A 17,384-nucleotide genomic window follows, 5' to 3' on the forward strand; every position below is an offset into this window, starting at 1 on the left:
TAATTAACTTTTCGTGGTTCAGGTCTGTTGCTTAAGTAAATTATACTTGTCACAAACAAGCGGCCTCTTTTAGACGAGTGTGATTTAAGCGAATCGTGTAATTTTTGCCAGATAGCGGTGTAATTTGTCAAACAATCTAATGGAAACTGTAGGTATGGCAGGTGACAAGTACATTATATTTAATGAGCGCTTTATTTTTGATTGATATTGTTATTGCTTGGTGACAGAAAACAAATGATCATTTCAAGATAGTATTTTTGAAGTTATTCTTTGTCTCCGACCTAAGATATAAAATGGTGTTTTACTTATTATCAGCGTGGATTGATATGGTAAATGATCTTGATTTAAAAAAGTTAAAATGTCGAACCTTTTTCCGATTCATCTTCGTAGCTTCAGTTGTGCCAATTTGTTCTAACGACTTACTCTCGGAGCATTAACTCCTCTCCACTTTCCTCCACTTCTTGGTTAGGATACATGGCCGGCGAGGGACCGAACCAGTACGTAAAGACTGCCATAGTCGAACGTCGAAGGCTTATCGACACCGTAGGAGGGCACTTAACTTAAGGGGCTCCCAGCCACATGAACACTGCAGATCTAACCTCCCATAAATGGTCAGTCACTAGATACCTATGCCGGAGGATCAGAATAAACAACTAAATTTTTCTTTTTCTTGCCCATATAGTCAACACAACTTGTTAATCTTCTGATCTCGCACTTTCCCCATTAAGACTAAAGAGGGGAGAATGGTGAATCCCTTAACTTGCCTCTTCCCAGTCCCCGCGCACACAGACTGTTTCCGGCATTACCTTGATTTCGATAACACGAGAGAGCAGAACAACACTAAGCATCGACAATTGCAACTCAGAAATAGGAAATGGCGCTGGTTGGGTCATACTATTAGAAAGCCTTTTGCCAATGTGACCAGGCTGGGGCACGCCCCTCTATGAAGATCTCGGGAAACTGGCTCAAAGCAACACGAAGACCGACTGAGGTTGAAGCACATCAAACTGGACTGAGCTGAAACCATCTGCAAAGAGCTGCCAAGGACAGGGGAAAGGGATCTCTGGCGAAGGACCTATGTTCCAATTGAAATTCACAACAGCTATGTTTGGAGAACACTAGAGAAACATCTGCGGAGAGATAGCTTTATCGATTAAATCAGTCAATAATAAAAGCGGCATGATTTTCATAAACTACCTAACTCCGTTGCAGGAAGATAAGCAAGATCATGAAATGACCATGAAGCTTTTAATAATTGTACAGTTGCAATTAGCTCCTTTGAACCTCAGCTGAGCTCTACTCCATGTGAAAGATGAAAAGTGTAATTACATGTAAAGAACTGAATTTTCCGAAAATTTCTTGTGACCTTTAATGAAATTAACTCTCTGATTGTTTGATTGAGAACTCCAAAGCTGGTGTATATTTTGCCTTACTACCGCTGGTCCAAAACAACGATGTCTCAGAAAATTATATTGGCCGACATAAACCAATGACGTGTCGTCAGTATGAAACGATCGCGAGTCACTAAAGCGTGACACTCATAAATCAACTCTTGGCGAACGAAACTGCCGGAGAAACAAACCATTTATCGAAGTTCCTTTTTCACCTAAACATGAGGCAGCTACCGGGAAAAGCGTCCAAAGAAACAAGACGAATGAAGAGAGAAAGAAAACAAGGAAACGCTGAAGGACATCAGAGGGTTTTAACCATCGCGTTGCCTGTTTTGGTTGGGTTGTTTGCATTGCTGGTCGTCTACGTTTACACCACAGCGGCCAAGAACTGATGAACGAAATTTCAGCCAAGACTTTGGCAGTAGGAGTGAAACATCGATACAACTGACAGATATTATAAGTTAAAAACATTGCCCTGATATCATCGACAAAAAAGCACTCTTGCGGTTCAGCTTAGAAAATGAACTGCTACCAAAACATTCAGTCTACGATCGAGTGGCTTACATTAGCTTATATTGAAAGGTGTTCGTCGTCAACCCAGTGTTCAAGAAAACATCATTATTCTGTCTTCTGCGGACGCTAAATCTCTCTCTGTACAGTAAATGACATTGTTACATGACATTTCTCATAAAGATATTTAACCGAGCTAAGCTTCTTAAGCTCTTTTAATGGGAGTCATTTGAAGATGTAGTCGGTTAGTTCATTAATATTTCATAAGTTGTTTTGGTTCAACCTCTGGCTTTGTATACACAATGGAAACATCTGGAGCAAGTGCGATGCCCTTTCAATGCAAGCTTGTTAACATTACAGTTGTACCACGAAATATAATTACGGTATTATTTTTAACACTGAGAAATATATATTTCTTTTAAAAAGTCCGTGGTGTGTAATTTACGTCTACATATTTGATCGATTTTTGTTTTTTTTTGTGGCGATATTGAAATCTCTTAATATTTCTACAACCGCAGATTGGTTCATTGTTTCTTTCTTATTTGTAATACGTTATAGGCGGGTCTGGCCAATAATTTTCATCTTTCTGGAGATAAGTAAATTTAGAGAAAATGAAATTTCTGTTTTTGATGTTGTATTTATGAAACTTTTTGAATTGACCTTTATTTTGAATTGCGTCACATCTTGATAGACTCTTAATTCTTCGGTAACAATACTGTATCACCAAATGAACAAGTGTTTCCCTTTATACCTGAAACCCAATCTCAAAATATTGTAGTCTATCCGCGAATCTTTTCTTTTCTCACTAATGGTCGAGACAGCAGCAAAAGTGTAGAAATTTTCAAAAATAATACGACTTTTTTTAATTTTCACAAACATGTTTCGACGGTACATCCGTCATCGTCAGTGTGACGGTTATGAAAGTTTACAGTGATTTAAAACGTGCCTGTTACAAATCATACGTTACATTGCGTTGGAAAACAATACGCTAGGTGAATTTCGAAGTTAACGGAATTAAAAGATGCGCGTGCGCGTGCAGCTATAGGGAAAGCGTCAAATTGATGTGTTTGACCTGTTGATTAACGTCAGGCTTTTCCCACTTGATGTACATAGACTCCTTAAGCTTAACTTGGTACTTGGTAGGTGCAGAGTCTAAGATCTTGAAGCAGTCTAAGTACTATTTTCTCATTGAGAAAAAAATACGCCGCTGCGGCCAGACTAAAAATATTGTTTTAATCTTGATTTGATTAATCCATATGAGTGTGTACTTACGACTAGTGAAACAACTCTTCTTGATTCAGAGGTATTTTATGACTTTTATGTTTGTTTATTCTGTCGAAAAACTCGAGTCAAACTTTATAATTACTTACCACGCGCGTTGAGCCTTGCGTGACAACTCGATGTCACGCATTTGCATTTAGCGGTAATAACCTCGTTTCCATGGTTTACCCTCAATAGCTGAGGAAGGACTGGAAACGGTCACAGTTCGGCGGCCATGATTGCCGCTTCCCCGCCAAAATTTAATCTCTTTCCACGCTCGCTCGAAACGTTCGACAATTTGATTTCTTCAGTTTTGTAGCTGTTAGTTCAATATCCATTTCCTGAAAATGACGATGAACTGCATAACTCGAAGAGGTCGTGGAATTTTGGTGGCGTTCGAAGGTTGCGATCGAAGCGGAAAGTCAACACAATGTAAAATGCTTGTGGAATATTTGAAATCGATTGGGCGAGACGTAGCTCATTTACGTTTCCCAGGTAACTCCTTTTTTTCACCTTTTTTATGTTCTTCTAGCTACTGTTGAAGGGTGAAGGTACAATGAAAATTTTTCACGCTGTGCTGTGTATGTCGGTATTCTCCTTTCCATCGATCATCACAATAATTTGGTTTGTGAATGGCGTGGGCAACTTTCTCTTTCTTTTCATGATCGTACTGCTCTGTTTTAGAGTGCTGTCCTTTGGACGATCCGGATCAGGGTCAATCATCCAAGATCATTCAGATCATGGTGTATCTGAGAAACGGAGGAATCCACTCTAGAAAAGGATTCATCAGTTCCTTTGATGCACCAGCACCTTACATCATTGATCCTGATTCTAATCTTCTCGAAGGAGCACACCCTTAACTTGTATAGAGGTAGATCCACGGCCTGGGGTGGTTGGGGGGGGGGGGGGGGGTGGGGTTACTCCCATATATGAACTATGTGGGTGTGTGCCGCTGTGAAGGGTATAGTTTTCAGGCAGTTTAGTCTGTTTAGTCAATAGAAATTGAAACTTGGAAGTGACTTTGTAAGATATTGGTTTAGTTAGCGTACATGTATGTTGGACTATTATAGTGATAAAATTTCTGCATGGAAAATAGCTATATTCCTGGGACAGCGTAGGAGTTTGTGGTGCTGATCATGGTCTAGTACATGGTAAGGGTTTCAGTGCCCCAGCAGCACATCCCACCCAAAGATTAACAGAGTACTGATCACCAGGATCCATGGAGGGTGATGGGGGCTTGTATAGTTGAAGCCCTGGCCCCCAATGAGACATGGTTTGCAACTTTCTTGCTTAGAAGGAGCATACTCCCAGAGCTGCAAAAGAGCACCTTTGTTGTTCATGCTAACAACTACACTCCCACTCCAAAAATCCTTCACCTGCTCCAAATGTTGTACATCTTTAAAACCAATATGTGGCTCGTAAGACTACAAACCCAATGTTTATGTAAGTTGATAAAATGTCAACAAAGAGAAACAAAGAACAAGCTTGAGAAGTGATATATCTTTATGGTTTTAGTTTAGTCATAAATTTCTACAAAAATCCAATAGCTTTCTTTATTTTTTTATATGTTGCAAACACAGCTATGTCCAATACTTTATTAAATTAATCATCACTTCAGAATAACAGAAGATTTTATTAATTAATCCACATCCTTACACAGTTATCATTCAGTCTGACATTTTTTGTAAATGATGCATTAACAAACTATTGACATGTTCCAGGGGCTAACTATTGCTTGAATGGAGGTGTAGTTAATAAGATTGCATGTTTATCTGCTGTCAGTCTTTTGTTAAAACCAATAGGAAAACACTTCCTGTTGGTACTTATTCGTTGATATACTTTACATTTCTTGTTAAGAATTCCTGTGTCTGTTTTCAGATAGAACAACAGCCATAGGACAGTCCATTAATTCGTATCTGCAAGGAAAAACGGAGTTAGAAGATCATGCTATTCATTTACTGTTCTCAGCAAACAGATGGGAAGTTGTGTAAGTCTTGATTCTCCCTACTTATTGCCAGTATGTACATTAAAGGATATTAAACCAGGACTAATTTGGAAAGGCCACGGCTATTATGACTTGACTGTGAATTTTGTAGTAAGGAGGCTTATAGCTGGCCAGGAATTGAAAAGTGGACATCCAAGATTTGCTGTAATTGTACCAGCTCAGCCAGCAGTTTATAAAGCAAGCAATGTGAAAAAAAAAACCAAAATAAAAATTGGGCGTCCACAGGATTTCTGGAGACCCCGCTGGCTAAAAAATCACACAAAAATTTGTAAAGAAACAGATCTTCCAATGTCACGGAAGTTGAAGAGAGAGCTGCTTCCAGCTGCCTACTCCCACACAACCATGGCATAAAGAACATCATCTTTTACCCGATGCCACTCCAAAATGACCTGAAAACAGACAGTTTCCTTCAATCTCATACCCAGAGGTTGCATTCCCCTAGACCAGTGGTTGGGAAAGTCTCATGTTTCCCCACTGTTGGTCTAGGGGATGCAGACCCTGGATACAAGATTTAGTTTGCTTACAACCTCTATGTGTCATATTTAAATGCAAGAAGAATATCACCTTTTCTGGTCAGTTACTTAATAAGTACTTAGTGTGGAGGTTTTTTTCCAGTGGCGATGTAATTTAACAGCACATTTTTCTTCTCCTGTTTCTCAGACCAAAAATTAAGCAGCTTTTAGAAAATGGGACCCTTGTGATAGTGGATCGATATGCTTTTTCTGGAGTAGCTTTTACTGCAGCTAAGGTGGGTTTGTACTTGTTAAAAATTTGCCACTGTTAAGCGATCAATGTGCTGTCGAGACTGATTTTAGTTAGTTTAGTTTTTACCATCTAAAACGCATTGATAATTCTTCAAGTTCAAACAAAGGAAATCATGACCGTGACGGTGTCTGGATATCTGATCTTAATTAGCATAGATTTTTATGAGTTTATTTCTCTGTTTTCTCTTCCGTTTTAGTTACAATTGAGAGGATATATCAAACACTCAAGGCAGTGTTTGACCACATTTCCAAACACCTTGAAGTTTGTCAAAAATACTCTGCTGCGCATAGTATTTTCAACTCATTTCGGTGTTTGGAAATGTGGTCAAACATGGTCTTTCGTGTTTGATATATTACTTTAGACACATATTTGAGACTAATATGTAAATAATTTGTAGTTAAAATGAATTCAAGATTAGATTTGCAAATTATGCTATTTCACTGTATGAATTTTGGTTTTGGTGGCTAATTAGCTGCCTGCTTAGACTGTTTTCCTTCCCTTGGTTGTCCATTTCATAAAGCTACCAGGAGTTTTGTGACTTCCTGCAGTTAGCATGTTAGTCCAGTTTCACCTGAATAGTCTGTTTGACTCAATAACTTGATGGTAACCATGTCACCTGGGTGGAGAGAGACACTACAATAGTAAGAAGGTATCTTGACCATTGAAGAGCAAATAGCACAGCTTTTCTTTGGGATATCAACATCAGGATCAATGATCTAAGATCACTCCAATCAAGGGCATCAAAGAAGGCTGCATCATCAGAGTCGAATCATTGGTTCCTTTGATGCACCATGATCCGAGTGATTTTGCAAAATTGATCCTGATCCAGCTTGTCCCAAAGAAATGCACCTTGAGACTCTTATGCCAGATGAGGATAAAAACTTTGGTGGCTCTTTAGTTTTGGATTTTAGAAAGTGATGACATCATATGAAAACAATCTATTTTTATTCAGATATCGGCTCCATTTATGCAAAGTGTGAATTGGTTTAGACAAAAAAATTCATAACAAAATGGGCTTGGTTATGCACAAAATAATGGAGAGGATTTTAGTGTTCACTGTTGGTTAGTTTTTCTTCCTTTAGATGCTAAATAAATCTCTTTCTACCTCTGTTAGGGTTTTGATGTGACATGGTGTAAGAATCCTGATCGGGGTCTGCCAAATCCAGATGTGGTTTTCTATTTAGACATTTCAATAAAAGATGCACAGACAAGGGGCTCCTTTGGTGATGAAAGGTACGAGAAGGTTGAAATCCAAGAACGAGTTGCAGATATCTATAAACAACTCAGAAGTGATGACTGGAAGGTAAATACTGTGTTTTCTGGTAATGATAATTCTAGAAAGGCTAAAATGTTTCTGTTGGCCTTGCGTTATATATAGCCTGTCTTATTATATAGCCACTCTCTCTGAAAGATTTCTCCTTTCGAGGAGGGCTGCCGTGGCACAGGTTACAATAGATAAAGACGTGATGGTGTAAAAAATATTGATCAGTAACTTATTATATTGATTAACACTGTATTCCTTCTGCTAAATTTTGTCACTTTGGGGCACCTACTCGATTAGTTCCATAAACTATTTAGTTGTCCCAAACTCCACATGATCAACCTTGTATTAAAACTAACTGTCTTCCTTTATCTCCTTTTCTTTCTCTCTTTAACACTTTATTTTTTAATTGCAATTGTAAATTATTTCATTAATGCTATTTATCATCTTCTATGTGTATTTTGTATATATTGATATGTATTCTATTTTTCTCTGACACCTCTGTAAAATTAATGTTTGTGAGAGTTTAAATTAAAATTGAATTGAATGGAACTGAATTTTTACACAAACTACTCAGAAAAAGTTATTTGAACAGCTGCAGTAAAACTCAGATTCTCCACTGGTCATGACTGGTTAAATTAGTACTTAACAATACAGTGACCCTCATGTAGTGTAAAAATATGAACAGTTCTTTCACTGTGGACATTATCTCCTTTGGGAAGTATGCAATTTCAAATAGTGGAGCTTTGGGTAAAATAGGAGCTTTGAGTAACAAAGTTTTCAAGGACTAATAAAATGCATATGTTTGAAGCCAAACGGAAGATATATAAACCTTAACCTCCATTTGGTGGGAAAATATGCTTAAATACTTTTCATTGGACAATATCTGTTCTGAGAGGGAAACATTTTTCCAAGAGCAAAGATCAAGAAACACTGAGCTGAGAGGAATAGATAATGTCTGCTGATAAATATGGATCATGCATTCCTGAAGCCAAATAGAATTTATTGAGGGTTTTTTTTTAATTAGTAATTTAACACATAGTCACTTTTGTTATTAACAGCACTCTATTTTCTGCAATTTGCTACCTTTTTTACAATACTTTACTTGTAGAAACAATACTTATACTAACTCTACATACAGTATGACACAATACTTACTCTACTTACTATACAATACAATATTTTACTCAACTTACAGCATGGAACAATATTTACTTTAGCTACAATAGGATACAATGCTCTCTACTTACAGTACGGTACAATATTTACTCTATGTTAGATACGGCACAATTCTTAGTCTACTTATAATAAGATACAAGGACATCTTTGAGTTTGCTATCCTTCTGAGATGTCTGTACAAGTCCATCTTTTTGGGAGACCTCCTTTTCAAGATGTGAAATGTGAAAATAATTATGTTGGCATTCAAGAATATTATTGTACTAATCTGCTTACAATATATAAAAATGTTGGAAAATGAAGATTATATCTGGGGGAATATCATTGAATATTTCCTACCTGACATATATAGACCAGTTGCATGTGTGAAAAATATTTGATGGGTCATAAGTTGTGTTCATAATCCATGAAATACAAATGTATGTTCACACTTGGTCTCTCTATGGTCAAGCGGAATGCAATTTTGTCAACATTCAAAAATCATGCAAGTCTCATAACATTCAGTTCTTCTCAGTAGGCAATTTATCAGAGAGAAATTGATTGCGTCAACGTAAAATGCAATTTTTGAAAACTGGGGGATATTGCTCATTATATAATGATTAAATGAATGCACGCGCTCTGATTGGTCAATCAGCTATGATTTATTGTGCCAGTAAACACATGGAAATTTCGTGTGTCTTCTGAATTATTATATAAAAGCAATAGACCACAAGTTTTTATGGTTTGGAGGCATGATAAACCACTTGGGATGTTGGAAGAACAGTCGAAGAATTCGTAAATCACTCGCCTCGTGTTGAAGGAATATAAATACGAATTCTTCTCGTTTGAATGAATATAAACACAATAGCCTCCATTTGGCGCCAAAATATGCTCGGATATTTGTCCTTGGACATTATCTGATCCTCGAAGCTCACAGTTTTCCTCGAGCTACTCTCGGAAAACTGTTCGCTTCTCGGAACAGGTAATGTCAGCGGACAAATATCCTAGCATATTTTCGCGCCAAATGGAGTCTGTTGTTTATTTATTATGTCTCTCAGTCAGTACTCGCGCTGTGATTGGTCAGTTTAGCAGGCCGTATTCTCCTGTAGGGCTCGCTAAAATTTAAAGTTGTTTTTGTTGCCAAACTGGTCTGTGATTTATTGCCAAGTGTTCTTACCTTTTGTAGCAAGTTAAAGTTCAAAACTTTCTTTTACTCTAAATTGTGTATTAAAGCGTGCTACGTCTTAAAAACGATTTTAAATTGGCTCGTTTTGCTTTCGAGGTGCTTCAGAAATTTGAAGCCGTTCCGCGTGAATAGAAATCGTTCTCGAACCCGCCAGGCACACAGTAGAGATATAATAAATATCTCACAAATCTCGTCTTCTCGGTGCGTACTGTAAATTTCGGATCCTCGTTTTTTTTATCCGTCGATTTATGGCCCGCTCGCTTCGCGCTTTCGTGGGCCATAAATCGATGGGGAAAAAAACTGGGTCCTCGAATTCCGTTAGCAAGAGGTATGAAATGCACTTTGCAGACTCAATCAGAAAAGAAAATTCTCCCCGTTCAATTGTCTTTCTTCAGAGTCTTATCTACTGACTGAAATACTTTTACCACAGAATGGTGGTACAAAAGATCTCTAATTCAAAAGCACCACAGAATAATATTTCACTAAAAAAGGAAAATGCCAAGACAGATTTAAGTTACAGTTACAGACTTCAGACTGTGCGAAAGAAAAAGCGTATTAGATAGGCGTGATAAAGAAAGGGAAAATACGGATATTTGGGCTCTTGTTGTTTGTTAAAGGGTTGTTAGGTTGAGTCCTGTATGACTTCTATACCGATACGAGTTCCTCCTGGTTCCCTCTTGTGGTTCTGCATTCGTTTACATGACACCAACACAAAATGTTGCGCCAGAACGAGTTATAACGTGGCTAGTTGAGTCCCATCGCTGTTCCCTGGTCGAGATAATTTTCGTTTGTGTACGAAAACTGGCACTGGTCTCAAGTAAACGACAAACAACAGCTCGTTTCAGGAAGCTGTCTCGGTGGGCAGTATGAAAACGCCATGTTGGTGTACCTCCGTCGGCAGACTGGAACGGGTAACGCACACGTGTGCCAACTGGCTTCACGTGAGCCAAGTTGGACATGGGGTGAAGAAAAGGTGTCTTTTCATGTAAACGCGGTATAAAATTATATTGATATGAAACTCCCACGTACAAGTCAAGCTATCGCAGGTTAACACCCTCCCCTAACTCTTTTCTCACACAACCAAACATTTCTATTTGTGACCTGAGAAAAGGGAGTACTTGTTTGGACTAGCTTTCCGACCAAGGAAACTTGCCGTACCTCCCCTCGTAGTCTGCGTGACAGGTGTTCAAAGGCTTCTACATGTAGTTTCCCCCTATCCGTCCCCGCCTGCAACACAGGCTACTCCCCTCGTGATTTCTGGACGTTGTTCTTAAACTTGCTCTTCTTGTTTGTTGTCAGGTTGTTGATGCCATGAAAGATGTGAATGAAATTCACGCGGACATTAGAAACACTGTTTTGGAACTGGAAGGACAATTTGCAAAGACTCCACTGAAAGGACTTTGGACAAATGAAAATTGAAGTTAGTTATTGATAAACTGGGAGCAAAACGCGTTATTTTCAAGACTGCGAGCAATTTCTCGTGTTATTATGAATTGTCGCGGCAGAAGTAAAAACCAGAGGGGAAAATTGAACGAAGTGGAAAAAATGGACGTGGAATTCAGTATTTTGTGAAAAGAAATCTGCTTAATGCACCTGCACCAGCACCAGCACACCGTGACGGGGTGGGCAACGTTTGGCATGTAAAAAAATTTAAATGTAAACAGTCTGCGGTGAAAAAAATTGCCGCGCGCCAGCTTTTTCCCGCGCGTTTTTGCTTAGTAGGACTATTCGAATATCAGATGGGGCAAGAATACGTGGAAACAAATTGTATGTTGCTTGTCCTTTCTCCAAGCATTACACTGCTTAAGTACATTTACAGTTGGACCCCGCTATATTCGAACACGATTTTTTGGAAGTCCCTGTTATTTCGAACTTTTACAACCATTTCTCTTGGATTTGCCCTTTAATCATTTACAATCGGTTATTTCAAACTCCCGTTATTTCGAACTATTTTTCGTTTCCCCTGAGAGTTTGGAATAGCGTGGTTCAACTGTTTTTCATTAGGATCGCTGTTATAAATTCGACTTTTAAATTTAAGCAAATTCACTTTTCTAAAAACGATTTCCTGGCGAGTGCAAAGGACATCTCGCAGGAGGCTAATAACACGCTAGATTTTATCTATATGCGACCCATTTGCTGTGGGGTCTGTCCAAAGAATTACACGCACGTGGTTATATTCTAAAGGTCTAGGATATTGGGCATTAAAACACTTCAAAAACAGCAGATAATATCAAAGGTCATTGAACAATTTAATCCGCAATTATTGTGCTTTGTAGTGTATTTTGAGGAAAGTGAAAATTTCTTTATTCTCAGTCAACAGTGGAACATTGTGCTTACATGTAAGATGAACAGAATTTCGCGGGATATCGCCGTATCCAAGTTAACTTAAAAGCTGAGAACATCGGATTAGTTTTAACACGACGAGTGAAATTTCCATTGCATAACATAGCTGTACAGTTGTAAAATCTCAGCTGTTGAACATCTCAGTACTATAGCTAACCTGCAAAGCAGCCTTCCTTTCTCTCTCGGTGCTCTAATTCCGTTCTATTTTTCACTCGCGTTTCTTCGCTCGTTCTTAAAAGTAGAGCTAGTATGGCTTACATTGAATGCGGGCAACTGAAATTCGGTGAATCCCCAGGCTTGCTTTTTTTATGCATGCCTTTGCGTATTTTAAAATTTGAGAAGGTTGATGAGGCGAATGAGGTGAGAAGTAAATGAGATAAGCTTTCTCACATCTCTTTTCTTGTCGTGTCAGATTTTCGCTCAAAACACATGTTAGTCTTTCTTCACGTGCCCCGCAAGCCGGCTATTATTCAATGTCATATTAATTTCATTTATCTAATTGATTCTTCGTGGTTGATGGAGGTTTTTCTTTTTCATCCCAGTTTTTGCTTGCAAGGGCAAGATAATTGGAAAAAGATGTTTTCGGAAGAAGTGATGCAAAAGTTGTTTTGAAAAAACAAATGTAAAGCTAATTATATTTTCTTGTTTATCTTGTCCTCTTGTTATTTTCTTGTTTTTACTTGAAGCCGACTTTAGTAGCTCAAATGTTACGCTAATGGATGAACTTTGAATTTATTCCGGTTGAAAAACATCATGAAGGAAACGTGGTTCTTCCGTTGCTTTCTTCTCCGCCCACTCTCTGAGTTAGAGGAGAAAAAAAAAAATCAAAGGGGAAGAGAAAAAAAGCCGTGCTTGACATAGAAACCTCTCTGTGTGAGAGAGCTTCCGTTTTCCTTCCAAAACACCAGCCATTTATGCCATTTTTTTGTTTCATCTCACTCCAAACACATTTTTTCTTGTTTATGTGTCATGTGCTAGGATGATGAACCATTCTGTGATATGTAGCGCCTGGTCATGTGTTTTGTCAAGGACGGAAAATTTCACACTTTAAATGCCGTCACTTTGTCTACATGCACAATATTTCGCGGCTGAATTTCCTCGAAAACGCAAAGAGTAAAATCCAAACAAAAACCGTTTTATATCAATAATCACGTATTTTGGTAAATGGAATACGTTTTTCACGCGCGTAAACGGCGTAAAGTTGTCTGCATGCACTGCAGGTCCGGACAAGACAAATTAACAGAGCCCGCAGTGGGATATCAAGTTGATTATCCCGTTATCGGGAGATGATCTGATTTTCAAGAGGTAAAGGTCACTCACAGGCCAACTGCTTTAATCTCTGTTAGTCTCCAAAAGACACAAACATCTTCAGTGGGCTTAGAGATAGACACTGTTTTGATTAAAACGCAATCTAAACAGTTGCGAAGGTTCGGAAAATACGTGAAGATCGTTTACTTGTTTTTGGAAAGAATTTGAGCCTGCGGAAATTACAGTAATATCTTTAGATCTGTGATTGTAATGGCATCGTTTTCTACTACTTGGCTGACAGATAAGACAAGTAAGCTATGAAAGAAAACAGCGTCACTGGAGACGTAAATGTTCTGGTCGCTGGAACAAGCGGTAATTAAATCGAAGTTTTCATCCGGCAATGTGTTAAGCATTCAGCAAAGTCGAAAAAAAAATCGAAGGAAATGAGTTCTCGAGGAGGCGTACAAGCAAACTGTGTCATTGTCACAGTAAACATGACAAAACAACAAAGACCGGAAATTTTAAACTCACCGGAAGTTGGTTAAAGCAATTACCATCAATAATGCCTGGAAAATTCACACCGGACTGTGACAGTTTTAATTATTGCTATTGAACTGTTGTTTTACGCGCCTCTGCAAATTGAATGGAACAAAGAACCACTTTGAGGCTATTTTATTGTTTTTCATAAAGTGAATGCTTTGCTAACTTAGAGAACGAATTTCAGCGTGTTGGTTTTGTGAATTGCCGTGCTTGTAGAATTTTCTGAGCCCAACCAAGAAAAAAAGTCTGTTGTTGTTTTTCTCTCGCTCTCGCTGGTCTGCATGTCATGTGTTTGACACTGTGGGATATTTCAACAAGTTATTTCGGAAGTTATAACATGGGTCCCCTGGGACGTTGCAAAACAAATAATGTAGCTTAAGTTAAGCTTGAAGACTCATTGCCGGTGGATTTCTACCCCTTATGCAGTTGTGTTTTGATTCATCGTTATGCTATCAGATCTTAAATCGATCATACGTGTGAAAACCATAACCCTATCAGTTACCACGCCTTCGTTTAATGGTTTGAAATTTGTACCGCGTATAACGCAACGCGATCGCTGATTGGACGAAAGTATTGTAATGCTGTCAATCGATAGAAACTCCAGCCAATGGCAGATAAACATCAATTTACCCCCAATGGCTTCCAGTGTCGCAAGTAGTTTTCATTGTAGGGTCGTGAGAAGAAGTCAACAGTCCTTAGAAGAGAGCAGATTTGAAACTCTTTTCGCTCGATGCGTTTTGATCACGAGGAGGGAAAAATGGAAGCGGGTCCATTGACTCGAAATTACCCGAATATTTTCGAATGTTTAACGAGCCATAATCCTTCCGTGGCTCCGTATGGCCTACAGAGACCGGTGATGCCTGATAGCGCTGAAGTGACTCAAGACGCTGGACATGGATTTTCATATGCGGAATCTCCCATACATTTGACTGGTATACGGAGCGGCCCGCACGACTTTATTCACACTTTGTCAGGGGGTGGCGCTCAAGGGGCGTTTAACCTGCAAACCAATTATCCCGTCCCAGCTGCATATTCATCGCTGGCTGCCCGTGGAAGAGAGTTCCTGCTACGCCGTGAACACGCAGTAACGCTGCCTTCTGTATCGTTACCACCTCACACCATCTCTGTGGACGTGACAGCTTCGTCGGCAGCGAATCTCGCTGTCCCAACACCGCCCCCTTCTGCGTTTCACCAGACGATCTTCACAACGAGCAATGTTGCCCTCCATGCCATCAACCATCTAAGTTTCTCCAACGCTCCGGCCCCGCTGACGTCGCAAACGTTCGGGCAAGACGCCGCGCAACACGCCGTTACTACTTTCCCGAATGCGGTTGGTCTTTCGAACGTGCAAGCGTCACCGAGGTCAGAGTCCAGCCACAGCAGTAGCGACTTGCAAACGGAGACTTCCCAAGGAAGCATCGGTCTGCCTCGTCCAAGCCCGCTCAATGCAGTGAAAACAAGCATTGTTCCGTCACCTTCAAGTGTAATGCCGACCATGGAGTTGTCATCTAATGGCGCTTTTCTCCGCTACATAAAACCACAAGGGAAGCTAGAGTTCGTGTGCAGATGGACTCTTCAACAGAACGTGCCTTGTGCTAACGTGTATGCAAGTATACAGGAGCTGGTGAAGCATCTTTCCTTGGAGCACGTGGGAGGGAGCGAAGGTAATTCCTCACACATCTGCAAATGGTATGAGTGTCACAGGGGCGGCAAGCCGTTCAAAGCCAAGTACAAGCTTATCAATCACATTCGCGTTCACACTGGAGAAAAGCCCTTCTCCTGCCCCTTTGCAAACTGCGGCAAAACGTTTGCGCGCTCGGAAAACCTCAAGATTCACAAGCGCACTCACACGGGAGAGAAGCCGTTTGTCTGTGAGTTTCCTGGTTGTAACCGTCGTTTCGCCAACTCGAGTGATCGTAAGAAGCACTCACACGTTCATACGGCCGATAAACCATACCTCTGTCGAGTGCCAAGCTGTGGCAAAAGTTACACGCACCCAAGCTCTCTTAGGAAGCATTTAAAGATGCATCTCAAGGCTGCAAACGGAAGCCTGGCTTTGGACACTAACGATACTTTGGCGGTGATCTCGCAAGCGGAACTACAACTGAATGGTTCAAGTGCGTCTAGAAACATGCAACCATGGTTTGCCCTCGCTCAACAATCAGCGAAAAATTCTATGCCACTGAATGCTATACCTGTGAAAGAAGAAACCTCTAATTGATTTGCCTGAACACTTGATTAAGACTCTGAACGTTTTGGAGGAGGAAAAATCATAACTGATCGCGTTGTGAGAATTCTTCTTTACGATGGAAACGTTCGGACAGTCAGATGGTGGATTGTTGTAACATTTCTTAGACAAACGTAAATCGTTTGTTTTACTAACCAATATTTAAGAGCAAGACAGAAATTCGAGATTTTAATTTGTTTGAAATCGTTTTCAAGTCGTAGATCCGTTTCGGTTTTTTAATCCTCGCACATGAACAAAACACATGATTCAATTGATTATCTCGACTTCGTACAGATTTGCCATTTGTTAATAATCAAAAACACATTTTTTTGCAAATTCTTACGTCTAATTTGTACAGAATCGTATTTACAAAGAAACAAGAATTATATGCCATCGTTCGCGTTCGCGTCAGTAATATCGACAAATATGTTCGTAGTAATTTATTTTACAATCTATTTTTTCAGGCTCGCGTCCAAACTCGTACGATTTAATAAAAATAAGGATGGTGATGATAGATGTGTCCTGGCTTTATGGCAATTTTCTGCCTCTGTTTGTCTTTGAGAACAGTAATATAGGCAGCCTAGGGTAAGGTCAAAAAGCATGTGTCGACACTCGCTTACATATAACTTCTTATGAACCATTTATTGCCCTTCGGGGGGTGGATACCAACGGGATAGTTATATGCGGGAGGACAGATTTACACAAACGCGATTTGCGAGCAAATTGTTACACTGTTGTTACATTATTATCTACTGCGCCAGGTTCAAGATGCGTTGATAAACGTGGTTTTGATTAAAGCGGGATCGGTATCATTCATTTGCAGCTAGTGTCAACACGACATGACCACTGATCTCGAACATTCTAGCAACTGTATTTGCCAAATTCTATTTTTGAGCGCGCGTGTGTGTGTTTCACAGACGTATGGAGAAGCTCAGCGAAATCTACGTGTACAGTAGACCAGCGTGGTTTACGACTATACGTAAGATCCGATCGAAAGGGGGCCGCACAGCTTTGGATGATCGTGAAAGCCTTTTTTTGCACTTGAATTAAATTGAAATCTTACATCCCCCCAACTGAGGGTCATGGTTTGGTTTGTTTAGTTCTTCCGCATGTTTTGACTAGTTCTCTAAATCGCTTTTCAAACAGACCACCAAAGGATAACCGCGTAGCAAGATAAAGTACTTAACGTTGGCTAAATGCAAGAATGTATTTAGACAGTTCGGGTAATTGAAGTAATGACTGCAATTTTTGCGGCCGTTTATGCGCGCAGTTTCTTCATGCGCGCAATTTTTGCATGTGCGCTCCATCTGATACGCGCGCGTTGACCTTTTTTCCGTTCTACAAGAACTGAAGTATTAGATGGCTGATCGCTAATCCCGTTTATTTCCAGCTATGCCCTTGAATCAATCACGGCTGATCGCCTTCCACTTCTAAGACAATCTGCTCGTAAAGGGAACATACATGGAAAACAAGCAGGTCCCAAGAAATCATAT

The 17,384-nt window shown here is 39.6% G+C and overlaps 2 protein-coding genes and 1 long non-coding RNA gene across 3 annotated transcripts; all 3 read left to right on the forward strand.

The window, feature by feature from the left end:
- The first annotated feature begins 71 nt into the window (after nt 1–71).
- LOC149108600 (uncharacterized) lies at nt 72–2,329 on the forward strand. Its single transcript, XR_016208418.1, has 2 exons — nt 72–152; nt 470–2,329. It is a non-coding gene; the product is annotated as an uncharacterized LOC149108600 (long non-coding RNA).
- A 1,024-nt stretch (nt 2,330–3,353) lies between these two features.
- On the forward strand, nt 3,354–12,530 carry LOC110052942 (thymidylate kinase-like). Its single transcript, XM_020759133.2, has 5 exons — nt 3,354–3,656; nt 5,040–5,148; nt 5,827–5,914; nt 7,046–7,234; nt 10,833–12,530. Exons 1-5 carry the CDS (start codon nt 3,509–3,511, stop codon nt 10,950–10,952), a joined length of 654 nt encoding a protein of 217 aa, XP_020614792.1. The 5' UTR covers nt 3,354–3,508; the 3' UTR covers nt 10,953–12,530.
- A 74-nt stretch (nt 12,531–12,604) lies between these two features.
- Nucleotides 12,605–16,403, forward strand: LOC110052937 (uncharacterized). The gene has a single exon (XM_089293566.1). It carries the CDS (start codon nt 14,395–14,397, stop codon nt 15,883–15,885), a length of 1,491 nt encoding a protein of 496 aa, XP_089149692.1. The 5' UTR covers nt 12,605–14,394; the 3' UTR covers nt 15,886–16,403.
- The last annotated feature ends 981 nt before the right edge of the window (nt 16,404–17,384 follow it).

Source organism: Orbicella faveolata, unplaced genomic scaffold (genome assembly GCF_042242905.1).
Source record: "Orbicella faveolata isolate gen_17 unplaced genomic scaffold, um_ofav_v1 contig_25, whole genome shotgun sequence".
NCBI lineage: Eukaryota > Metazoa > Cnidaria > Anthozoa > Scleractinia > Merulinidae > Orbicella > Orbicella faveolata.